Source organism: Tenebrio molitor, chromosome 3 (assembly GCF_963966145.1).
Source record: "Tenebrio molitor chromosome 3, icTenMoli1.1, whole genome shotgun sequence".
Classification (NCBI taxonomy): Eukaryota; Metazoa; Arthropoda; class Insecta; order Coleoptera; family Tenebrionidae; genus Tenebrio; species Tenebrio molitor.
Genome location: NC_091048.1, coordinates 3,585,866 through 3,611,369, shown reverse-complemented (window position 1 = coordinate 3,611,369; position 25,504 = coordinate 3,585,866). Strand labels below are relative to the sequence as shown.

The window sequence follows — 25,504 nt, the reverse complement described above, 5'->3', positions numbered from 1 at the left end:
GGCTGCGCAATGATCTTAGCCGTCTACAAGAAAAATCATGATGGCGTCAAATTAGTTGATGTATCCGAGTTTATTATGTGAAGCCCGTAGTTCTAGACAATTTTCGAAGAGAAACTCAAACAAACTTGGTGCAAAATGTAAAAATTCAAAATTTTGCCAAAAAACTGACGCGAATCATGACTATAAAACCAAGTGTCCATGCGAACAAGCTTTAATTGAAAATTGTAATATACTCGTATCAACCTTTGTATTTGTTTATTTATCGAAATATTTCAGGTACAAAATGGGTTGTGTAAGCAGCAAGCCAGATATAAACGATCAACACCCAAATATATTCCAAGTGTCAAACGTGAACGACCAAGGAGATTTAGTTAGTCCTGGACAATTGGAAGTAACAGAAACAGAACTAGTCCTACACCAAAGAGGCAAAAACCCCACGATATGGCCGCTGCGGTCTCTACGAAAATACGGCTTCGACTCGGACATATTCAGCTTCGAATGTGGGCGGCGGTGCCCCACAGGACAAGGAATCTACGCCTTCCGTTGTCGCAAAGCCGAACAACTGTTCAACATAGTCCAACATCACATAGTACGTAATTCGAACGACGAGAGCAACCTAGTCGGAATGAATGTCCTCAACTCGAACCCCAGTGATTTTCCGCTCCCAGCTGTCAGCACAGGGCCACCTGTACAAAGACGCATACCGTCCCAACCGGAGGGGTATCTCAACCCCATTTCTGCCCCCAACAACATGCGACCGCACCCGAGTCTCAGCCGCCCGGGCTCGATCACGAGCAACGGCCCCATCAGCCCCACGGCAATCTCGCCGCCCCCACTCAATTCCATGGAGATCTCGCACGAACACAATAACAACAAGAGGGGCAGCTTGATACCTGACCATTCGTACACTAACTCGAGTACTGTGGCGGAAATGGAGGCCGCCACGCAACTGAACTACGCCAACTTGGGGATCGTGACCTCGCCAACCTCCACGGCGGCCGATGCCTACATGACCGTCGTCGACAGTCCTTGCCATTTATACATGAACGTCGACACAAACGTTACCAAAGATGCAAACGATGCCGAAGAAGATACCAAACATTGCTATGCCAATATAGACACCAAAGAATTAGAACACTTAAGGCCGATTTTAAAGTCGACCATTGATACTCCGCTTCCCAGCGTACCTCAGACTCCCACAGCTCTCTATCTCACAGTTCACGAAGTCAACTATGCCGAACTGGATTTGGACCCGAGTAAGAGTGACGCCCCCGCTACCTCCCAGATCACGCCAGATAGTCCCAGTAAAGCCAAAAAAAGTTATGCTACCATAGATTTTCAGAAAACGAACGCCCTCTCTCAGTCAATAAATCCACCAATGGAAGTAGAAGAGGGCAGCAGAAAGACTAGACATAATTCTACAATTAGTGACGTTACAACTAGACATAGCAACTCGTTAAGTGACTAACACATCGAATTGTAATACAAATTTTGTGATCTTCAATGATTTTTTTAATAAGGTGACTTTAATTTTAAGTAACTGTTCCAAAACGGTAGACCTAGCTTGTAAGAGTAATTTCTTTTCTCAAAAGTTACAGCAAACATCGATTATTAAAGAGGGGCCTCTTGTTTTTGTCACCTTATTGGGTACTTGTGATTTATCTACAAGATGTGAACTTGCCAGACTTTTTCTTTTTGTAAAAACAAATTTACAAATGCCAAAGATATTTGATAGTTGTTAATAATTTTAAGTATGTATAAAAAAAGTGATGTATTATTTTAATATATTATACATTGCGCAAAAGTAAGTAATTATAGTACAGTTAAATATATTATATTTAATTTTTAATAAATGATATTTTACAAATACTCCACTTGTGTATGACTCAACAACAAGATCATTTATCTGTTGTCTCTTCAAAGATGACGCACTCACCAATCATATCATAAAGATCTTGCTCATCCACTTGACCTTGCCCTCGAGTAACAACCACTCTATAACATTAGGAAGAAGCAAACAATAATCTACGATGATAGAAGCTAATACATATCTAGAGATATTTTCATATTTGGTGGCGGAAACAAAAGACAGAAATGTCACAAATTTGTATTGTCAGTGTCAAATTTCTCAAAGACGTTCGTAATTTCGACAGAAATGCAGCAAATTAGCAATAAGACAGTTATTCATCATCGAACTAGAGAAATAATTTGTAATACGTTTGATTATATGAGAATAACTTTTCCTTTTGAAGCACTGATAAAAATTGGTTTTCTTAGAATTTGTTTTTTCAATCTATTTAGAAAAAATTTAAATTTACCTTGACACTCCTTTTTACGGCGTTTATGAGAAATTTGACACTGACAATACATTTTTGTGACATTTCTTAGTCTTTTGTTTCCGCCACCAAATATGAAAATACCTCTACAACACACAAAGAAAATAATTTGCAAAATTGCTTATTTTTTTAATTCAAAAATCTTTGACAACATTGTTTGTAACCAATGTTAAGTTTAAATCCTTCACAGATAAAAGAATTACGATGAGAGATGATTTAGAGTACCCACTTACCTGTTATGTAAGAAGTACCGGTGATAAGATTTCGAAAATTTTCAAATATTCTGCGCCGACAGTGGTGACACCAGTTGTCCAGTTGACTACTTTTGGTGTTTTCCCTGCGCCGAAGTTGGCAACACTGCGCGTGTCATGGTGTTTGTGGTGTGTCAAATCGAGTTTGATAGGTTGTCGGTGTAAAGATTCTTGTTGAGTTGTTTATTTTGAATCGTGAGTGATGGCTCAGCGTTTTCCAGGCCCGGTGCCAACTCAAGGCCCTGGAGGACCCCCTCAGCAGCGGTATCCGCCACCGCAAAATCCCGGAATGCGACAGTATGCGAGTCAAACCTTTCCCGTAAGTTCCGGCTGGGAAGACGGAGCGACCGGGGTCTTATTGTTTTGTTTTGCAGCAAAGGACTGGGTATAACACGCCGCCCCCGAATATGGGGGCCAGTGGCGGGGCGATGATGGCGCGGCCGCCGCAGGCTCCGTATTCTCCGATGCGAGGGGGGCCGATGCCGCCGCAGCCGGGGGTCAAGAGGCCGACGGATAATAGGGCAGTAATGCAACAAAAGAGGTAGGTTTTTGTCTAAATTCGTAGTCTACCGTGACAACATACAAAGTGATCAAAAACAAAACAAATCAAGTGTGCTAGAATACCTCGTCTTTTGTTTTATCGAAACGTTTGTCTTACACAGATTAGACGTAATATGCACAGGCGTTTTGTTGGTTGCCTATTCACTCCGTTTGAAAAGTGACATTTTAATAAAAATGCTTTCTCTTCAATTGTAAAACCCATTTTACTACTTATTCTGGAGTAATTGTTGCTTACAATTACTACCTATAAACTTTGCCGAAATCGAAAAGTTGTCTTGTAGGTTAACAACAGCACATCGTTGACGTGCCTTTGACATTTTAGCGAAAAATCTGCTTACCAGTGGCGTCGCATTTGGCAATAAAGCTGGTAGATCATCCATTCTTATGAATGTAAAAAATGTTTATTTTTTAAATAAAAACGTAGTGACGAATTTTTAAATTTTAAAACTCACAATTTCGGATCTAGATTCTCAAAAAAAAAAAAATAAAAATAAATATCGACCGTCATTTCAGCGAATATCCTCATGGAACTAGCAAGAAAAAGAAGAAGTTGTCCGACAAAATCCTGCCCCAAAAAGTGCGAGATCTGGTACCGGAAAGTCAAGCGTACATGGACCTGCTTGCGTTCGAGAGAAAACTAGATTCGACAATAATGCGTAAACGCCTGGACATCCAAGAAGCGCTGAAGCGTCCGATGAAACAGAAACGTAAATTGAGAATCTTCATCTCGAACACGTTCTATCCGGCGAAGGAAGCGTGCGCCGACGGACCCGACGGTCCGGGCCAAGAGGGGTCGGTGGCGTCGTGGGAGTTACGAGTCGAGGGTCGTCTCCTGGACGACTCCAAGAGCGATCCCAACAAAGTGAAGAGGAAGTTTTCTTCTTTCTTCAAATCGTTGGTGATCGAGCTTGACAAGGAGTTGTACGGCCCAGACAACCACCTGGTGGAGTGGCACCGCACCCTGACCACCCAAGAAACCGACGGTTTCCAGGTGAAGAGACCTGGGGATAAAAACGTCCGCTGCACCATTCTCCTCTTGCTAGATTACCAACCCTTGCAATTCAAGCTCGACCCGCGTCTGGCCAGACTGTTGGGGGTGCACACCCAGACCAGACCGGTGATCATTTCTGCCTTGTGGCAGTACATCAAAACACACAGGTTCGATCGTTATTTTGTTTGATTGATCGATTTTTTATCGTGTTTTTTTCCAGATTGCAAGATGCACACGAGCGCGAATACATAGTGTGCGATAAATACCTGGAGCAGATATTCGGGTGTCCGCGCATGAAGTTCGCGGAGATTCCGCAAAGATTGAACCCCCTGCTCCACCCCCCAGACCCGATCGTTATCAACCACGTGATCTCCGTGGAAGGGGGCGCGGAGAGCAAACAAACGGCGTGCTACGACATCGACGTGGAGGTGAGCGATACGTTGTTTGTTGCGTTTACGATTCTGAAGGTTGTTTAGGTGGACGACACCCTCAAAACCCAAATGAACAATTTCTTGTTGAGCACCGCGAGTCAACAGGAGATTCAAGGGTTGGACGCAAAGATCCACGAGACCGTCGACACGATCAATCAGCTGAAGACGAACAGAGAGTTTTTCTTGAGCTTCGCCAAAGATCCGCAACAATTCATCTACAAGTGGATTGTGTCACAGACGAGGGACTTGAAGGTGGGTGCTGCACGCCGCCATTCGCGTTTGTTCACGTTTAGGTGTTGCAGTGCATGACCGACGTGGTGGGCAACCCCGAGGAAGAAAGACGTTCCGATTTCTTCTACCAACCGTGGGCCCAGGAAGCGGTGTGCAGGTATTTCTACACGAAAGTGCAACAAAAGAGAGCCGAATTGGAGCAAGCTCTGGGGATTCGCAACAATTAGAAAGGTGCGCCGGAAAGAGAAAGAGAACAGATCGGTGTGGAGCTGCTGCTTCAGGTTTTTGTCAGAAAACAGCCTGGATAAATTTGTATTAGTTTATTAGAATATAATTTCCATCATTTAAATAAATAAATTGCATTATTGACTCAAGCATCCACTATCAAATATGTCATTACACAACTACTACAGATTTGCTTTACCAAAGAATATTTAAATTAGGTCAGGCATCTCGTTAAACAATTATCTACAATCAACAAAAACAATTTACAAAAAAAATAAATAGTGACAAAAACTGACAATTAAATGCAACAAATATATTTTTTCTAGATACAAGTTGTGCACCAACAATTCGGGTCTGCGTAAAATTAAGCATAACAGGATGATCGGAGAAATCACATGAAATCAGTACTATTTAGGAAGAACAAATGAAAAAATTGCTACTATGTAATTAATAACTTATCACAAATTAATCGTAAAGTCCCTATTTTCGCGTCACAGGAAGGAAATTGCCACAGAGCGACCGGTCGGACTTGCACCGGTCAAGTCGGTCCTCTGAGATTTGCACCATTTGAGAGAACACAAAAATAAAATTGATTTAAAAAAATATATATAAAGATAACCACTTACTACATCAAGCGTTAATAATTATCGTAAACAAATCTATACAAAGTGAAAAATTAATCATACAGATTCATATTAAGAATAATTTAATGAATGTGGAGATACATCAGGCTATACAAATTTCAAATCCGTCGGAAAATCAAGTGTGTAAAATTACAATTTCACTAAAAGTTACTAACTAAAATGTGCTACTTAACTTCTAGGAGTGCCGTCTGTCGGCAACCGCCGCAACAACGAAAAATGACGAGGAGTTTATTTAGAACCATTCTATTCTCGAAAATAAAGTACAAAGGAATAAATTACAACTACTCGATTAGATCGGCTAAAAACAATAATGCTGCGCTACAAAAATATAAATAATGCCACCGTTATGTTACAAGACACATTTTTTAAACGACCATATTAAGCCATAGCCTGAAAAGTACAAATTATCGAGTCAGAACATCCACCTGATTATAATGATGCAGCGACATAGCTTGAAAACTGTGAAATTTAGACAGAAACAAATCATTTCTTGGCATTGCACTATCAATAAAAGTACTCCAAAACCGGCCTAAGAAACAATTTGCCAAATACACTTTTATTGTTATATACTTTTTGTCGTTATCTTAAACTTTGTTAAGTGCACCTTAATTCTATAATAACTAAGCAAGTAAGCACATAGTCGTAAGCGTTGTTACGCACCGGACTCGTGCGTAACAAACTTACTGAGTAGTTGATAATAGATGTGTCAGCAATATTTTTGGTATCCCTTCAATTTTAAAAAGTGTCCGGAGCGACGAGCACCTCTTAGCCCGACGGTTATGTAGGTATCTCTGGAAAAAACAAAAGAAAACAACGTGTCGTTTATAAGAAAAGCACTTGGTTTCGTTGTGACCTACATGCGTCTTTCTCGTTTATGATGAGCGACTCTCGCTTCCTCGCCATCTCCATGGCCTTCGGCGTATTCGCCATATTAGCTCCAGTACGGATAGCACCGCCGCCACTAACGGGTACATGAAGCTGACCAGACCGAATAGGTTTCGCGATGGTGGCGGCGGGACCGCGCCTTGCGAGATTCTTCTGTCTGACCGCCTCTTTGATCCGATCGACTTCGAATTGGTATCTGGAAAAGAGAGCGACATTGCGACATCACGACACCGCCTCCGACCGTCCGTCCGTTCGGTACCGACCTTTTGCGATCGCGCATCGCGCCCTCTTTCGCCTCCTTCAGCGCCGTCTCGAGCGCCTTCACGCGCTCCATCGTCGCCCTGAGCCGCTTCTCCAGCTTGGGCAGTTCGCAGCGGAGGTCCGCGTTGTCTCTGACCAACTGCTTGTGCACCTTCGTCAGCTGGTCCAGGTTGTTTTCGAGGAACGAGATTTTCTGCTTCTGGGCCAGCGAGCCGCCGTCCTCCTCGTTGTCCTCGGCGGAGAGGTTCTTCTTCATGCGGGCCTGCAAGCGATCCTCGTCACCGACCACCACACCACCTCGAACGCGACCGCCTTACCTGCAGGTCCTGGACGAACAGTTTCCGGAGATTGTGCAGAGTCTGCAGCTCCTTGGCGACGGTGTCTTCGAGGCCTCTCAGATCTTTCCTGGCTTGTTCTCGTCGCTCGTTCGTGGTACTGCAGAATATATCCAGGGTCAGCATCAGGCCACACCACGCTCACGGAACGTTTGGTCAGGTTTCGTTTTATTTTTCACGTCAACCAAAAATATTACGCACAACTATTGACTCGTAACACCGAATTATTTATTTATTTATTGCGTTGCTTACTCGCAAAACGACTCAACGGAACGCGCCTACTAAAAATAGTCAACAATTTCATTGCTTCGTACGAGACGAGCTCGTCAAATTATCCTCTACCACCGATAAGAATTTAAAAATAATTGCTTTTAAAATATGCAACATTTCTTTTATACATTGTTTGTTTGTTCTCTACATCTTATTTTCACTATTTACATTTTTACAGGTTCAACAGACAAAATTCAAGACCATTCACGTTAAAAGTTTGAGCTAGCTATTGTCAAAACGATTGCAATTTATTTCGCAAAATCATAAATTTCCTCAGAAATCGCAAACAGAAAGGACAAATCAAATATTATGCTTTGTTTATTAAATTCAAGCCAACACTTTTCAAAGACGGTGTCCTTTTATTATACTCCTGCCGCACCAGAAAAAACTCCAAACATTGTCGCTTTATTCAATGAATAAAGCAAAAAATAAATAAATTTGGGCTACTCGTAGAACTAAAATGCGTTTTCCTTTAAGGAAACTATTCAGTAACACTTGCATAAGCTGAAATGATCAGATCACTTAAATGGTACACCGTGTATATTTCTATATTCCAAACAATGACAGATCAATTACAATTTTACCATTTTCAAAAACCGATCAAAACGTCTGAATTACCCAAAATTCGCATCACGACGTGCTGTATTATATCCGGCCCGTTCAAAAGTTTAGTTAGAGTGATCCCCGCACGGCGCTAGTGTAGGGACGCTTTTTGGGGATATTTTTCATCTTAAGTTTTTGTCACCGAAAAATTTTCTTTTTCAAATGACATTTTGAATTTGAAGTCAAAAATAGTAGTTTATTTAACGAGTTCGTGTGTAATTTGGGCTTTTTTTGGCATGAGTGGGCCAGTTTAAAATTCGAGTGAAACGAGGTCCACGAGGTCCACGAGTGCCAAAAAAGCCCAAATTACACAAGAACGAGTTGAATACAACGGTTTTTTGTTCGACGAGCCCCCCAAAGGCTCCAAATCGCTGAAAATCTTTAAAATTAGCTTGACGTTTCGTTTTGACAAGTTGTCAAATTTATCAAAATCCGTTCACACAGGAGAAAATTCTCAAATTCTGACAGTGTCGAACAAAAAAACTCCTTTTTTGGGCTGCTTTGAAATTAAATTAGTGCATTTTTGCTTATTGTTCGTTGTTCTGGTGTTTAGTGTTGTTATTGTTATTTTATACCGAGTGACTATAAATGACTGAAAGAAAATAGTGGATTGGCAACACTGATGCAGTTGGTAATGCAAGTCTTCTCGTGCATCATCTGTCAATCATTTCTATTTAGGTTAGGTTGAGTCACGAAGTACATTGTCGATTTAAATTTTTTTGACGTTTGTTTCAATTTTAAAAATTACGTGTGTCATGCCAACGATGTTGCCAACTAGAGATTTCAAATGTGTTACCAACATAACAAAATAATTTTCAATCATTTATAGTCACTCGGTAGTATAATTCAGAATAAGTGGCATCGCGGTAGGTGTTGATTCTCTAAAGCGAGCTTTATTACATAAGTCAAAAAATTTTGCAAACATGTAAAACCGTCATTACTTTATTCTGAGGTAATGCGTTACATAATTTTGACATGGTTTTCGCCGACAGCAGAGATACCCCCAGAAAAATAATACACTTTTCATAAATGAAAGAAGGAAATTCCAAATATTATAACAAGAAAATGAACACAAAACGATTCCATTGATAATATCAAGGCCAAATTAAAAGCGAAGGTTACCAACAGCATTGAAACTAGGGTATTATTAGCAAGGGTCTTGCTGCCAACGTAAATTTGAATTTCCAACGCCTACCGCGATGCCATTTATTCTGAATTATAATATACGTATTGATTATTATTTAGGCGCCCGTTTTGTGGCGCCCTCATTGGCGGAAATTGGCTCTTTCTCGGAAACATTTTCATAATGCCATTTTAATGAATTGAACAGGCCAGTTATAATACAGCAAGTCGTGATTCAGATATTTACAAATTGCGATACATTTTTAAAACGCGTGTGCCATTTGAAATAACCGTTTCATTTCCGAGCTCTCGGTCAAAACGAGACACGAGTTTGGGTTCAATTCCGGCGAAACATTTTACTTATGCGTCTCGGTTTTACTTTTTCTCTCTTTATCCTTATTCTTTTGCGACTTCTCGGAAACATTTTAAACTTTTTCGTTAAATGGCCTTGCAGAAAACAAAAACTTACATAAATAATGTAATACTGTGCCGTTTGTCAAACAGGAACACTTGGCCACTGGCTGGCGGTGTTTGTCATGTAATTGTTACACGTGAATTTGTAAAATAAAACTCAACCAAACAGTGGCGTGATGTGACTATGCCAAAATAAAATTAAAAAATTCCTAAAAAAATACTTGGTCGAAAAAATCACAGGAAAGATGTGTAAAATTTGTTTTAAGGAATGGACTTAAATGCGTTAATATCACAACAAATCATTTCAAAATAAAAAATCACGTTATCGAGACTAGATTTCCGTCGATTAAAAATAAAATATCCGTCTAGCGCTTACAAGACGACCAGGTACTGAGGACACCTGTGCGTGACGAGCAGTAGAGTCAACGATATGAACAAATGCAAATGGAACGTGTGAATGTGAAAGATCGACATCGAACACTGACTGTTGTTTTTTGATAGTTTCGTCAAGCTGTTGATAGCATCTTTAGCAAATTTCGGATTGCTTTTAGGCACTGAATTATTTTTGATTTCATTTTTGTAAGGCATGAACTGTTCCCAAGACGGTGACTTGGGCCGTTTCAGGTGGGAAGGACCGGGTGGTTCTGGTTTGTAGTTGGATCTGTTGTCGGAACATGGGAATGAGCGTTTACAAGTTAAAACGTCTACTGACATGAGCTCCTGTAGTTTCTGCGACTTTTCGGATTCTTCCAGCTTCAGTTTCTCGTATTCAGACTGCAACTGCTGCTGGGCGAGCGTTACTTTCTGGTTTGAACTGAAAAACAAAACAAACATCACTCAACAACTTCGCACAGTCGAAACCCATCACACTCACTCTTTGATGTCGTTGATCAGTTGTTGCTTCTCGGCGATTTCGTCTCTCAACGCGGCCACCTGTTTTTGATGGGCGACTCGCAATTGGTCCATTTGTTGTTCGAGAGCCAGCCTCAACTCGTTCGCTTCCTTCTTTTCGCTCTCGCTGGCGCTGGACACCTGCGAAACCGACGTTACTAAAACGCCGAACCGTCCCCGGTCGATTCTCACCTGTTCCGCGGCCTTCAGCTTGGCGCACTCCTCCCTCAGCGCGTCCACGCTCTCCTCCAGCATGCGCTTCTTGTTCTCGGCCTCGCGCATCGACTCCTGCAAACTCTTCATCCTGGCCTCGTGCTGGGAGATGAGCAGTCGGCACTCGCCCAACTCCTTCTCGTACTCGGTCACCTTCCTGTTGCTGTCCTGCTCCTTGTTCTCGATTTCGTGGAGTCGCTGCGTCAGGTTGGTCACTTCGCTCTTCATCCTGGAGATGTAGAGGCGCGCCACCGTGAACTCTTCCTCCAGTTTGGCGGCGTCGTTCGATATCTTGATCTCGGAGCCGTCGCTGCCCAGAGTCGACCCGATCTCGCCCAGCTCCTTCAGCAGGTTGCTCAGCATCTCGGCGATTCTCTTCTTCTGGTGGCTGCTCATGTCGCGCAGCTGCTGCAGCTCCGTGGTGGTGCTGTTCAAGCTGGCCTGCTTCTGCATCAGCTCCTCCGAGAGCGACTCCATCTCCTTGTTCTTGGCGTCGACCTCTTGAGACTTTTGGTCGTAGTTCACCGCCAGCTCTTCGAGCGCTTGCAGCACCTCCTTCACCTCCTCTTTCGCGCTCTCGTTCTCCTGCTGGATGCGGTTCATCTCCGACTGGAGCGACTCGTAGTCTCTGCGCGTGCTCGCGATCAGCTCGTCCTGTTCCAGCATCTGCTCTTTGAGCTTCTCGACGTACTGGCTCGTCTCGTTGATCTCCTCGTCCTTCTCATCCAGCTGCTGGTACAGTCTCTCCCGTTCCAGCTCCAGCTTCCTCCTCTCCTCCATGTCGAGGGTCGAGCCGATCATCAGCGCCGGAGTCGCCGGAACCGGACCTTGCGGCTTCTCCACCGTGCTCTCCTCCATGGCGGAAACCGGAGTGACGGCCTCCGCGATCTCGTTGAGATTGACTTGTTCTTCGGCTTTGACAGTTTCGCCGGCGCGCCAGCGCTGCAGCTCGGTCTCCAACTTCTCGACTTTGCCCTTGAGACGCGCCACCTTCTCCTTCTCCTTCTCGTACCGCCGCTTCCACTCTTCGGCGGTGAGTTCCTCGTTAACACAGACGACATTCTTCACAGTCTTTGCTCTTTTGCCGAAATCCAGAGTCGACTTGGTCTCGGATTCGTTGAAGCTTGCCGGCGAACAACAGATGACGATTGTCGTTCTCGCGTTGCCACCGAGCGATTCTTGCAAGATCCGAGTCAGCTTGGAGTCGCGGTAGGGTATGTGGGTCTTGTTGCCGTCGGCCAGCGCGCTGATCACGTTGCCGAGGGCCGACAACGACTTGTTGATGTTTTTCGCCTCGTCCAATACGGTACCTGCGAACAAATCGCGTCAGCGACACCTCCACTCTCCTCTTGCGACCGAACCCACCTTCGGCACCCGTCTTGGACACCTTCTCCGAACCCGCCAGATCCACCAGGTACAGCTTCCCGGACAATTTCTTTTGATTCTCTAGGTTCTCCTGCTTAACGTTTATGAGAAATACTGAATGCGACCTGGACGAGTGTTCGTTCATATCTACAAACAAATGACAAATTAGCAAAGCCAATCGTAACGATGCGGCGTCGTACTTGTTACGGCGATGTGTCTGTTCGATTTGCCCTCTTCGATCGACTCGAAGACCTCTTCGGGACTTGAAACAAATCTCTCCGTGGCACCCTTCACGTAAGGAACTCTGTTTTTGTCTTCGTGCACGCTCAAGTTCACCTTCGAAACTGCAAACGCAAAGACAATTCAGACACTGCCCTCATCCGGACCCAGACGAACATACCGTCGAGTAAATCTCTAATTTTGTCCATGTAAATTTCGAAATACGACACCTTGATGTGGAATTCAAGATTTTCTTCCATGGCGTATATGTGATTGAAGATATCGTTGACTATGCGGGGGATGATACCCTGTTTCTGGGGGTCGCCTATGACACCTTCCATGGTATGCGTTTTCCCGGAGGACGTCTGACCGTAAGCGAATATTGTGCCGTTGTAGCCGGCCAAGACGTCAGAAACGATGCTCTTTGCGGCTTCATTGTATACCTTTTCTTGTGTGGCGTTGGGCTTGAACACCTTGTCGAATAAGTAGACTTTACCCTAAACAAAAAAAAAAACACATTACATATAAACAGAACTGCAATCAATCTTTGATTTTTTATTGGTCAACTTTCGTAACGATACGCAATATCCATAATGAATGCGATACTTGCACCCATTACATAAATGACAGCTTCCTTAAAAATGACTCACGATCTGAACGACCCAGTTCGTTTGACTCTTTGTCGATCAACTGTGACGATTCTGAATATTGTGCAATCAGATTTTATCTCGCACCTAGTCCGCAAGGTGGTTCTCCACGAGACGAGCAAGCAAGATAGGTTTTTATCAACGTTTATCATGCCCCCACTGAGTCATCATAATTTCCCTGCGTCGTAAAATCAGGTGGTGGCATGAATGAGCCTATTTTTATTGTCTGAAATAATTCGCCGAGTTAATTTTAATTGTGGCGTCAGCGTCAAATACGCACACTCATCGCCTCCAAACAGCTTCTGAGATCCCAAATCAGTTTTATTAATTGATCCGAATGCCAAAGGGCACAAGATAAATCCGTACCGATGTGTACAAACAAAAATAAACGGTCACGGTAAAAACGAAAGTTATTTCCTGATTTATCCGGACTTATAATTAACTCAACATGGCAAGGTGAGATTCCTGAGGCGAGTCGAGCATCACTAACACTATTTCCGAAAATAGTTCGGTGTTCTTGCTTGTAAAATTGCCCCTGTGCGTTCAAACAATAAGCAATGAGTCACCAGATTAGTTATCGGAGGTGATCAACACGGGAAAACAATTGCGACGGTGCTTCCGTAAAATGCAAAGCGTGAAAACGACGTGCGAATACCCCACCAAACTTGGAATAAAATCGACGGATTTTGTCGTACAAAATGAACTGAAGAATAATAAAAATAATTTCATCTGTACCAAATGTCGACTCGGCCAATGTAAAAACGGTAATTACAGTCGTGACAATAAAATAACTGGAGGGTGCAGGGTGTGGCTTAAGTAATAAGCGAATTTTTGCGTAATAACTGTACCAGGCCCGGCCGTGTTAATTCCCATAATTCAAAACCAATTTGGTAAAATGCTAAAATTGTACAGTCCTCGATTAATTCTGAAATCAAAACGAACACACGGAAAAATAGGATCAATCATCTGACACACAAAATCTGACCCTGAAGCAACTCAACAATCACTTTTTTTATTTTAAAGAAAAATTAATTTCTCATTTGACACAAGCTTTACAAAGTGTGAAATAAATTTTCGGTAATTTTCTACGAAAAAAATTCGCTTTCAAGTCGTCGTAAATCTTTCGAACGATATAAATCTGTGCAGAGAGCGGTATTACTTGACACTAATACGTGTCATTATCCAGTTCAATTTTTACAATGACAGATATGTAACAGACGCATTAACCGACTGTGTTACCGACAAATCACCGTCAAAACCGACTACAAATCATGAGGTTTATTGTTTATGATTGTAACGAAAAATAATATTGTTCCGGTATTTTACAACGTCCTGCAAAATGATTCCCGAGTACAATTTTAAACGAATAAACTGCATTTACAAATAAATCACATTTGTTGCCGTTTACGTGAAATACGATGGATAAAATAACAGTGCACATCATTCTTCAAATGAAATAACACGGCAGAGTTAACGCATTTCTATAGTTGACTCAAGTTGCAAAAAACCACTTTGCCTTTGCAACAGCACTTTTATGGCATTAGTTATTTGAAATTACTTTAAAACTGTACTTATATGGAAATTATTCAATCCAAACTATGATTTTCTGGCTTTATTTGGTTCAAAAATATTGAAAATATGCTGTTGCAAATGATAAGTGGTTTTTTGCAACTTGAGTCAACTATAAATAATATAGGGATATTCTTACTTTTTATCAAAATTTCAGCACTTTAAATTTTTAAGGAAGTACCGAGTAACTTTTAATGATTTTTGTTCGGTTGGCAACACATTTACTATTTTGTTGGTACACTTGGCTGTAAAATTCTAATATGACAGTTCAAAAGTCAAAATAAATCAAACTGTCACCGTCACGATTTATTAAATTGCAAAAATTCCAGAATCGTAACCTTGAAAGCGAATCAACAGACAACTCCTTGACAAATGACTAGGCGTACCAATTATTCGGGAGTGCCAACCCACAAAATTTGTCTCAATCATTAAAGTCACCCGGTACATTGTGTGATCAAATACATTTCAGGTCAAGAGTGCTCTGGAATGTCATTTGCTCCATTTAAATAGAGGGTGTAACCAAAAAAAGTGCATTTAATTTAACTGGTAATTGTACCTACTCATCAATTATTACAAAAATGTTTCTTAATAAAGTTTCTTGGAATTTGCAAAATTGAATTGCCATTTGTCCCCCTTTAATTTGACGTGCCGTTCACGTTGAATGCAATTTTATAAATCTGAAAATTTTTTTAAACAGGAATCGTAAAAACTAAATGTTTTTATTCCCTTCGCATTCCACTTTTCATTCATTGTTTTTTACCAATCAGTATGTTTTGCAGTAATGTTTTTTCCCGAAATTGTGCTTCATGAATAAAAATGTTTTACTTTCGTTTGTTTTTTGTTACCTCCTTGTTTTGTTTCTTTATTACATGTAGTTAGATTAAAATCGTTCCATAGGCGGGTAAGCAAATCTTTAGTAAATTTAGATTGATTTTTAAAACCCTTCAGAATTTGTTGAAAATAGTAGTTTATTTAACGAGTTCGTGTGTAAATTGGGCTTTTTTGGCATGAGTGGGCCAGTTTAAACGCCCACGAGTTCCAAAAAAAAGCCCAATTTACACAAGAACGAGTTGAATACAACGTTTTTTTGTTCGACGAGCCCCTTAAAGGCTCCACATCGCCTAAAATCTTTACAATTAGCTTGACGTTTCGTTTTGACAAGTTGTGACATTTATCAAAATCCGCTCACACAGGAGAAATTTCTCAAATTCTGACAGTGTCGAACAAAAAAATATATACAGGGTGGTTCCGATATAACCTGCCAAAAGAAATCCAGTAATAGGTGACGATGAATAGAACTCATACACAAAAAATGTTTCTAATAAAAGTCCTTTCGTTTTCGAGATAAAAATCGGGTTTAAAAAGGTAATTCTGGTTGCTTGGCTGCAATTTATTTAGCAACGGTACCTGTAACACCTATGACATTTGTCAAGTTTAATTTTAAATTTGCGAATTCTTCAAAAAGTTATGAAATTCACAAAACAAGAATACGCCGATTTGCATTTACTCTATGGCGAAACACGTGGTAATTCAAGACCGGCAAGGCGACCATACGGCGAGCGTTTTCCTGAAGGAGTCCTTCCGTCTCGTTGTACTTTTGTGGAGCTACATCTGCATTTATGTGAGGTTGGTTCTGACTGATTCCAATACGATGGCGTCCCCGATCCTCCATTTAACCCCTCCGGATGTTAATTTTTGGGGCCACACGAAAGATTTGGTATACGAAGTTGAAATAAATACAAAAGGCCAACTCCAGAAACGGGTAACAGACGCCGGGAACCAGATTCGTAAAATTGGTACCGGCGTACTCAAATGTGGTTAAATGCCAACGGAAGGCACACAGAACATTTATTATAAAATAATTTTTCTAGTCTAGTTTACCTTTCATTAGTTAGTAGATATTCTCAGTTAGAGTTGAAAGTACGAATATGTAAAGTGTAAATAAATTTATTCAATACATTATTTTGGCTATTTAACCACAATTAAGATGATACTCTTATTACACAGTTCTTCCACAATTTTGCACACACTACCTCTACATTTATTTACACATTGAGGAACACCACTTTATTTATTACTCATTCATCTCAGTCTACAAAATCAGCTTTTGTACCTAAATAAGCTGGTGAATTAACTCACACAGTGTACAGCGTTTTCAATAAATGTCATTAATTTGATTTAGTTTGTCAGATTTGAGATTTGTGATAAACGATTCAGGTACCTATGTTGCTTAGCTACTGGCATCCTTACAAACACCAACAATTAATTCCTGAGTAGGTACGTATTTTTGTGGTCAGCAGCGTCGAATGGGTGTGGATAGGGGTTAATTTATCCCCATTATTTTGGACCTAATGAAAAGGGTTTTTTTGGACTTGTTAGATCCTTCTAATGACCCAGAATTTTTTTGGCAGGTTATATCGGGACCACCCTGTATATTTAGAAAAGTTGTATGTAGTAGATGAGTCCTATTACCAGTTAAAATAAATGCAATTTTTTCTGCTACACCCTGTATGTACATCTATCGCATGACAGTCCAAAGCACTCTTGATCTGAAATTTATTTGATCAGACGATTTTTTTTTTGTAATATGTAGGTACAGTCGATGAACAAATGAAACTGGGACAAAAATGACAATCACATAAGTCAAAATTTACAAATTTGCATCGTTTAAATACGGCTTTGTCACAAATAGGTTAACTTTCGTATGACATATTCTATAGATACTGACAAATATATTGACAATTCAATGGTCTGATTTACATAGATTAAATTTTAAGTGTCCCAGTTTTATTTGTCCACCGACCGTACATATTTGGGAACTTTTATTTTTTTTACAAAAATGCCGCGATATGCGAATTTCCTCGAATCCACTAGATAAAGCTAAGACATTTTGAGTGGTTGATTTTGAGAAAACCCTATTAGAGTGAAAAGTAATCTGGAAAGTGTTTCGATGAACATTTAATGACTCAATATCCTTGTTAATAATCGACAGTTGACACGTTTCGGGTACACATATTCCGACAGTCAACTAGGTCAGTGATAAAATAAAAATAAGTGATCTCCCGGGAAAGTTTGCGAAATTGATTTTCCTCTGCAAAAAATAAATGGCAACGAAAACTCGCTACGTGAAATTGGAAAATCCAATATAAACTAAACCAGCAATTGAAAATTTATTATTTTATATTGTACAGGTTTCCACTACTTTGCAAAAAAAAATAAAGTTTTACTACACTAGTCAGTAGTCTTCAAACTGTATCACCTGTCCCTTACTCAATTTATTATACGGGGTGTATCAAAATGCGCGAATTCAGAGCGTGGTAGGGAAGGACCCAGTGGAGCTCGAAAAATACTTACAAAAAAAAATTCGTTCTTCCTGAAGAAGACATAAGCATTTTAATTTTGTTCAATACATAGCAGCCTTCATATCCACAGTGACAAAATACTATTCTAGATACGTGGCCTTCCATTCTTAAGAAAAATTACAAAAATTTAAGATTTTTTTACTCTAAAGTAAAGCTATTTTTCAAAAAATTGTTTTACGTTATTATTTTTCACAATCATCTACACCATAAACAACAATAAACACTGAACTTTTCAGCCTGTATTTGATGAAAACGCACTTCAAAAAATGCACCTTCAGACCAATGTATCTTTGTGGAGGCGGGGCGAGTCTCGATTTTTTTTCCATATTTGGACTACTGAATTGATGCCCAACAACGCTCTGACTTTGTCTGACTTTGGAATTCGCGAATTTTTAGACACCTGTAGTGTAGTGTTTAACAGCTCTGCTATCGCTGAAAACAACTAAAACTTTTAATGTTATTAAAATTAAAAGAAAAACTTATAAGAATGACATTAGATTTTTTGTCACATATAATGGACAATTAAAAATAAAAAACAAAAAATCACTTGCCGAAAGAACTACATATTTTGTTAAAGCTAAAGTAAGTGCGAAATTGTAATTAGTTAATGAGGGGGTCATTCACAAAACTCAGATAATTTGCAAATCGTTAACGAAACGGCAAATACAATGCTTCAACAATATCAGTTGTCATGATTTCGAATTTGCAATGTCTTATCGAGCCTCACCGGGTTTCGTGAATGACCCCCTAAGTAGTTGTTATTTACGTAACATGTGTGTAAAGCACGACTTTTTTTAAGTGGGAAGTTTACGCATAAACATAGTAACTGTAATAGTAATCCCATGCATAAAAAAACGTAACTTTTTGCGACACCATATTTCTATAAAATGAAAGTATCACGAAAAAAGTCATTAACAAAACTTCAAAATATGAATTAGGTACATATGTAGTATGAATTTTCTACTGCCATTGCTTAACTTAGGTAACCAGCTCAACATAAAAAGCTGTCGCCATGTTGAAGTGTGCATTTAGAATTGTTTTACAATTATTTCGATGAAATGAGCGATACGGAGTTGAAAGTCCTTTTGTATTTTTGCTATTTCTGTAGCAAAGTAAGCAAGATTTGTTTAAATACGAGTGCACTAAAGTGTAAAATAAAATTCCTCAAACTGTCTATTTCACGCTGTGAAAAAATGGATGTTTACACGCATAATATTGATTAAAAAACAACCACTCTATTTAATGGTGGTGCAAAAAAATAATTAATACTTAAAATACAAAATTATTTCATCGTCAAACTGATGTGCTTTTACTTTATTAATTTATTTATTAACGATTTCTAATAACATTTCGGGGTATTGCAACGTTCGATATTGGAGGTCGTCTCGTTAACGTTCTAATTCCAGAAAAATAATATTTGTCCAAACTCCATTGAATACGTAAAGGTGTTTTTTTTTTAATTTGGCGTTGAAAAGTCGATTGTGAATGAACCACTCGTCTTAAAAACACTGATTTTTCAACTGCAGATCAAAAACACAAATAATGCAAAAAGTGGGGTTAGATTTAAACAGCTGATGAATCCCTCGCCTTAAAAGACTGATTTTTCAAATTGCATATTCAAAACACGCAAAAAGTGAGGTTAGATTTAAACAGTGGTGCGTTCACAATCGACTCTTCAACGACAAATTTAAAAAATCACTCGTTATAGCGATATGAAATAATGTATGTATTTTTTTTAATTCGAAAAAATACATTCGTAGATTAAAAAAAATTGTAATACAAATAATTTATTTTGATATTAATCCAACACAACTTTTGTCACTATTTTACGATAAAAAAAAAGAGATATAACAATTGAACGACTTTTTGTTTGACTTATCAGTGATGGCCATATATTTTAAATGATATTTATTAGCGCTTTCAAATGTTTTCAAAATTAAATGTTTATTGTGAGAGATCACTTAGTAGAAAGATATCATCAAAGTCAATAACCTGTGAACAAATTTTGAAGATTACGATTACACCATTGTCGGGGCGTAGAGCCACCCCCCTCCTTTCAGAACCGAGAACCACCCCTGCGTGGGTGAAGAGAGAGATTTGAGACGACAGTACCGAGATGGACTCAGGGTAGAACAGTCAGAGTCACAAGTCAGAAGTCATTCTTACCCAACATCTCGAGTACGGTCGTACGGTCCAAAGAATTGTATAAATGTAAATAAAGGTTTTACACAAAGCGATACGGTGTGTCAGTTCACGCGCGCCTACAGTCAAACCAGTGAAGCCTCCATTAGGCTGAGCAAACCCAGGAGCCCCATTTGGTTCCGAGCAATTCCTGGAGCCCCCATTAGGCCCCAAACAACCATAAAAAAACACAAGACATGACTCGTCGCTTATATTAAAATCTACGAGACAGAAATAAGCGAGGCGAGCTCACCACATCGTAATATGTACATTCTTCACGGATTTAGCGTTACCAAGCAGCACCCTGACGCCATATCGTAATGAAACAAAGTGCAGGACACCACCAGGAATTTTCCCTTCTGACAAGAAAATCGATCCATTAAGTTTTTGAGTCAAGTGGATCGGAACAGAAAGCCAGACGAACAAACAAAAATTCTAAAAACTGCCAATTTTATTTATATGTGGTATAAAGTGTATAAACCTTCAGGATTATTTTAAGATCGGTTATAAATCATAAATCTGAATGAAACCCTTTTACAATATTTCCACATTTTCCGTGATGAAATCCCACCCGACATTTCCTCGTTATCGCCACACATGCAAATTCCAAAACGAAACGAAATTCATCACGCCTCATTAAGAGTCACATTTTTACACTTGTCGTGTGCGGTGCAGTTTATTCTTGGCCGGTGTTTCGTCGCAGAATCAGAATAGGATCCGACCGAAATACAACGGGAACGGTGGTCGGTCAAGGGCGCGGCGTCGTTATTGATTCAAAAGAAGCGAAACAAAAGACTGCACAAAAAAGGAACAAACACAAACAGTGAAAAATGCAACCGTCAGATGACGGCGAAAAGATCTCCACGATACGATTTCGATCGTCTTTGATCTTGAACTTGCCACGCAAAAAAACAACGAGACTGATAAGACACTTGCGAGGCAAAGTGATTGAGCGGTCGGTTTGGTGGCAGCGTCCAGAGATCTAATAATTAAAAATTGATTCGTACCAATACGCAGAGCTGTCAGTCAAACAGTCTGACGGAATCCACGAATCCAGACAGTAAAAAGCACTTAAATCGTTAGAAATTTAGTTCAAAACCTGAACAATAACTGACATTGACACAACTGAAGCCCAACAACATTTAACAATGATAACAGCGATTTATTGACGATTGTCAATGTTAGGAAGCAAAACAAATCAAGTAGGTGTGGAGGCAACGAATAATTACAAAATTATGCGGTTGCCACCTCTGATGATGTGAGCTTAACGGACAAAACGCCGTTCCAAATTTATCTTTATGGTAGTCTGATCAAAATACACACTTTCTGGTGGAAAATTTGAACGGTGATACTCACCTAACAAATTTAGATCAGTAATAAATAAATAGTTTACATCATGTAAACAAAACGAAATTATTATCGGTGTCAGTGCCCCGATTCTACCGTAAAAATGCTAAATAAAACGAGCACAATTTTTGTAGTTGCAAGCATCAAGTAAAAAGAAGACAATAAAAACGAAAACAAGATGACTAATAATGAGACGCCAATAAAAAATTATAATTGCGACCTCCTGCCAACAATAATTGTTTTAATAAATCACAATCCAACCGTGAACGATAACAATATAAAGGCTGGCAGGTGAATATTTTTAAACGTCTCATTAATTTGGAAAAATATTTTACTTTCTGACGAATATTAAATATTATTTGGCTCTTGCCAAAAATGTGGAAATTTCACTAAACTTTTACCAAAGCACATCACATTGTTCGATACATTTTTAAAGATTATTTAATCCAAAATTTTGTCATTCCTAAAAAAAATGAAGCAGTTTCGAACCCACGCTCAAGCTACATCTTGTGGCTCCTTTTGTGTCTGCAAATCGTTAAAAAAAAATTGTCAAAGGTTCGTACGAATTGTTTGCGAAAATACCTTAATTAGTCCACTACGTAGGTATTAAAATTAATTTATCCAGACAGTTCATCAGAATTTTCGCAAACAAAATAATACGCTTATCTGGAACGGAGAAGTTGAAAGGAACAATTAGCGATGTTGGGATACAAACGATTCTCAGAAAACAAAAAATTATATGTAATTCAGATGTAAATCTGAGGAATCGAGGTATGGCAATTAAGAAACATGACATCATATACAATAAAAACGAAAAAAGTTATTCGTATTGTTCTAATTCGTTAAAAAAAAAAGGTGTTCACGTGTAATTCAACAAACAAGAATAAAACAAGATAATGGCAATAAATTATCGTAGCAGTTACGGTTTACAAACATTTGTGGAACTTTTTTCAAGACACACCTACGTCCACGACCGAATTTGTTTGTTCTTAACGATCACACAATTTTAATAACAATTTATCACGACGCCGAACAGTGCGTAATTTTCGTGAATCATGAGATTTTCGCGACGACGTCCGATTACGCAAGTCAAAATTGGAGCAAAACTTTATTGAGGATGAAGCCGAATGATGACTTCAAACAAACAAATCCCAAGAGTCAAGGATTCTTCATTTACGTTCAGTTTTTTGTTGTAGGAATAAATTGACAACACTGTTGATTACTTTTACGACTTTTTTCCTATCCAGACACGTCCTTTGGCATTGTCAACAACCCCTCCGAAAAAATCAGGTCAATGCTGACTGTTCCCATTTCTATCCAGATCCATAACACTCACAAAACATAAATTGCATTTTTCATAAACTTTGTTTTATTAGGTGCGCAACCTCGACCCGAGAAGCCGGAGAAGCGAAGCAACTATTCTTGAAAAGTGAAAAACCAAACCAGATTTTCCAAATCATAATTTGCGAGTGCATCCGTCCCAAAAATACACAACGTTGATAAATCTTTTGTGTAAAATTGAATTTGCTAGTATTTTCGGCAAAACCCATTACATTTGGGTGGACCACACAAAATTCTACATTTCGGACGAGTGCTTTTGTAAAATCGAACAAATCGATATTGTTTTCGGCCCACACAGCTGGACGATTAATCATAAAAAATGTGACATAATTAACCAGTTCAACGTCCCGATGCGGATCGATTCTTTAGTTTTGGTGTGGCGGTGGTGAATCGGACGGCGAAAAAACCTGTGCACACCGTGTACAGCACGCGATCAAGTGGCAAAACCAATTCCTCTTTTATCGTGTATGACCAATTGTCTTGCTTGCCAGAGTGATTGCAACGAACGCTGTAACTTTAGTTTTTCTCCAGACCGATGGAAAGTTAACAATGCAACTGTGAAATTAATCGCTCCGACGAATTAGCGCTTTCTTCACAGAAAATTACCTCGGCTTTCCCAAAGGTTAACTACGATCCACGACCACTCATTCGCACTCGCAAAAATACCAACAACAAAATAGAAAGCACCACAACTCCCAACACACAATTTTATTATTTCTGCACTCGACCAAACCCGATCTTGCACCTCAAACATTTAACATCATCGATCGGCGAAAAAACACGGCAAGAAAACGACAACGCCAAAGATCAAAGAATACAGACACCGTTAACTGCTTGTGATGCATTTTCAGATTCGCTCCGTTGTTTCTTATCCTTAAACAACAACGAACGTTTTTCGCTTTTTGCTTAATCAATATTCAAGAGTCGAGTGGTTAATTTTTGTAAATTGGTTTTGCCGCACGGTTATGGACATTTCATCCCGTTCATGGACCCGTTAAGTGCATGTCAAGTAAATCCAATCAATAACAAAGCTCGTTCGACGCTTTTTGTCCCGACGAAAAAAATACTGTGCAGTGTACGACGAATGCACCCACTTGGAAAAAACCGGAGTCCAATCAGAAAGTTTAATTGTCGGCGACAAACTTGTTAACAGAATCTTTGCACGGGAACGTAAATATTGCTTATCTCTAGGTGAGTAATCGAGACTTTGAAAAGTTTATGTCAGAAACAGTTCCGTCTGATTCTTATGCTGATAAAAAGTTGGCAAATAGCTGCGTGCTGTGATTTATAAAGGTGTTTTGAATTGAATTTGATTTTGATTTGATTACATTATATAAAAAGAAAATAAAACAGTACTAAGGAAAACACCTACTTATGTAGATTAATTGTTATTATTGATCACCCCCACAGATATAATAAAGAATTACAGTCAATCATACCGCTCACAACACGTCTCGTTTCTAAGCTCGGAAAGAAGAAGAAATTGCTCCGAGAAAAACCTCTCAGGATAAAAATTGAACGACTTAGAACGCAGGAACTTTGAAAGTTTCTTGTGTTTTTATTTTTGGACAGCGGGCCTATGGCCTGGAGGCCAGCAGTCATATTCTAGTCTGGACCTCACAAATGAAAAATATAAACAGTGAAGCGTATGGCAGTGCCGGAAATGTTTACGGTTGCAGATGACAAAACCTAATTAACTTTTTCTGATTTTGTAACAAACGGGGTCAGCAGCAAACAAGAACTTTGAAAAATACTACAACAATCTATCTGACGACGATAGTGTTCGTATCTATCAGTTTCTTAAAAATCGGCGTTATCTTCAATTTGTTCCTGGCATTGTGAATTGATTCGACAGATTGTTTGCAAGAGTCGACCAAAACCAATCCCGGAAATGCATTTCCACTTGAGGAAATGCGAAAATGAGGAAAGCCTGGCAGAATTTCCACAAACACGAAACCGTGGCCAGCCCGACACGTAGTCGTGCAGCCATCACAACCATCATTAAAAGTTTACGTCTTAATGGTACATGGTCGGGAAACAATTAATCTCATTTACGGTGGGTGCCAGCGACGGTAGACCACAAAGCAATGCGGATCGCATAGAAATTTCCACCTCTTATCTAGCGCGGCTGATCTAGAAGTGCAAATCGATAGAGTGTGACGGATCAAGGAGGTCTCTAATCCGGGCTAAGAGATTTTTTGGCATTTTCATTAATTTCCACGATCAAAGGGGGCAGGATCAGTTGGGATCGGCTCGTCGAAAAGGGGATCGCGTTCTTTGACAGCACGATGCGAAACAAAGAACTGTCATCGGGCTTCGCCAAAGGATCCCGGAAAGAGGATTCGGGTGTCCTTGCAGGTGGAAACGGAGCCCAATTAGCGTGTAGTCGGTGGAGCGCGACCGAAAGTCTAATAAATGAAATGACGTAAGTGAACAGCGATACCGCAGATAGCAGTGCTTTTCCCGAAATCTGGCAATTTCGTTCATCACCCACTCACCGCTATGGATATACAATTGTCGTCGCCTCCTGATGGAAACTTCACGATAAATTTCGACCCAGCCTTCTCCTCTGAATCATTGAGGGGTCGAAACCTACACACGACTTTAATACTGTCTTCGGCTGGTATTTCACGTTCTCCGGACATCTTAAAGCACTTAAATCACTCACAGCACGATAATAAATAAATAACAAACTAATTAAAACTATAAATGATACATTTGTATAAAAAGTTGCCGTTTCTTTCTGACACTGACGACTCCTACATCGAACCGTCAGCCATCTTGGCGATGAATTAAAAAATCAAAGACA

The 25,504-nt window shown here is 39.8% G+C and overlaps 3 protein-coding genes and 1 long non-coding RNA gene across 4 annotated transcripts; 2 read left to right on the top strand and 2 right to left on the bottom strand.

The window, feature by feature from the left end:
- Positions 1–1,869, top strand: LOC138126420 (fibroblast growth factor receptor substrate 2). The gene is made up of 2 exons (XM_069042204.1): positions 1–224; positions 277–1,869. The coding sequence occupies exon 2, from the start codon at positions 284–286 to the stop codon at positions 1,466–1,468; it is 1,185 nt and encodes a 394-aa protein (XP_068898305.1). The 5' UTR covers positions 1–224; positions 277–283; the 3' UTR covers positions 1,469–1,869.
- Positions 1,819–2,708, bottom strand: LOC138126439 (uncharacterized). Its single transcript, XR_011157817.1, has 2 exons — positions 2,570–2,708; positions 1,819–1,995 (listed from the first exon to the last, which is right to left on the bottom strand). It is a non-coding gene; the product is annotated as an uncharacterized lncRNA (long non-coding RNA).
- Bap60 (Brahma-associated protein 60) lies at positions 2,685–5,175 on the top strand. The gene is made up of 6 exons (XM_069042199.1): positions 2,685–2,906; positions 2,962–3,128; positions 3,662–4,306; positions 4,360–4,567; positions 4,616–4,822; positions 4,873–5,175. Exons 1-6 carry the CDS (start codon positions 2,790–2,792, stop codon positions 5,026–5,028), a joined length of 1,500 nt encoding a protein of 499 aa, XP_068898300.1. The 5' UTR covers positions 2,685–2,789; the 3' UTR covers positions 5,029–5,175.
- Positions 5,107–25,504, bottom strand: Khc (kinesin heavy chain). The gene is made up of 11 exons (XM_069042186.1): positions 25,194–25,504; positions 12,430–12,745; positions 12,230–12,373; positions 12,030–12,176; positions 10,644–11,974; positions 10,435–10,592; positions 10,273–10,374; positions 7,134–7,251; positions 6,819–7,078; positions 6,528–6,751; positions 5,107–6,461 (listed from the first exon to the last, which is right to left on the bottom strand). Coding segments are annotated over exons 1-11 (2,949 nt in total). The 5' UTR covers positions 25,341–25,504; the 3' UTR covers positions 5,107–6,459.

Excerpts from the sequence above, each read along its gene's own strand:
- LOC138126420 (XM_069042204.1), top strand. The coding sequence starts at position 284 with ATGGGTTGTGTAAGCAGCAAGCCAGATATAAACGATCAACACCCAAAT.
- Khc (XM_069042186.1), bottom strand. The coding sequence starts at position 25,340 with ATGTCCGGAGAACGTGAAATACCAGCCGAAGACAGTATTAAAGTCGTG. Across the intron at positions 12,177-12,229 it reads CAGACACATCGCCGTAACAA|ATATGAACGAACACTCGTCC; the intron begins GTACGACGCCGC and ends ATTTGTTTGTAG. Across the intron at positions 7,252-10,272 it reads CAGAAACTACAGGAGCTCAT|TACCACGAACGAGCGACGAG; the intron begins GTCAGTAGACGT and ends TATATTCTGCAG.
- Bap60 (XM_069042199.1), top strand. The coding sequence starts at position 2,790 with ATGGCTCAGCGTTTTCCAGGCCCGGTGCCAACTCAAGGCCCTGGAGGA. Across the intron at positions 3,129-3,661 it reads GCAGTAATGCAACAAAAGAG|CGAATATCCTCATGGAACTA; the intron begins GTAGGTTTTTGT and ends CCGTCATTTCAG. Across the intron at positions 4,823-4,872 it reads CACAGACGAGGGACTTGAAG|TGCATGACCGACGTGGTGGG; the intron begins GTGGGTGCTGCA and ends TAGGTGTTGCAG.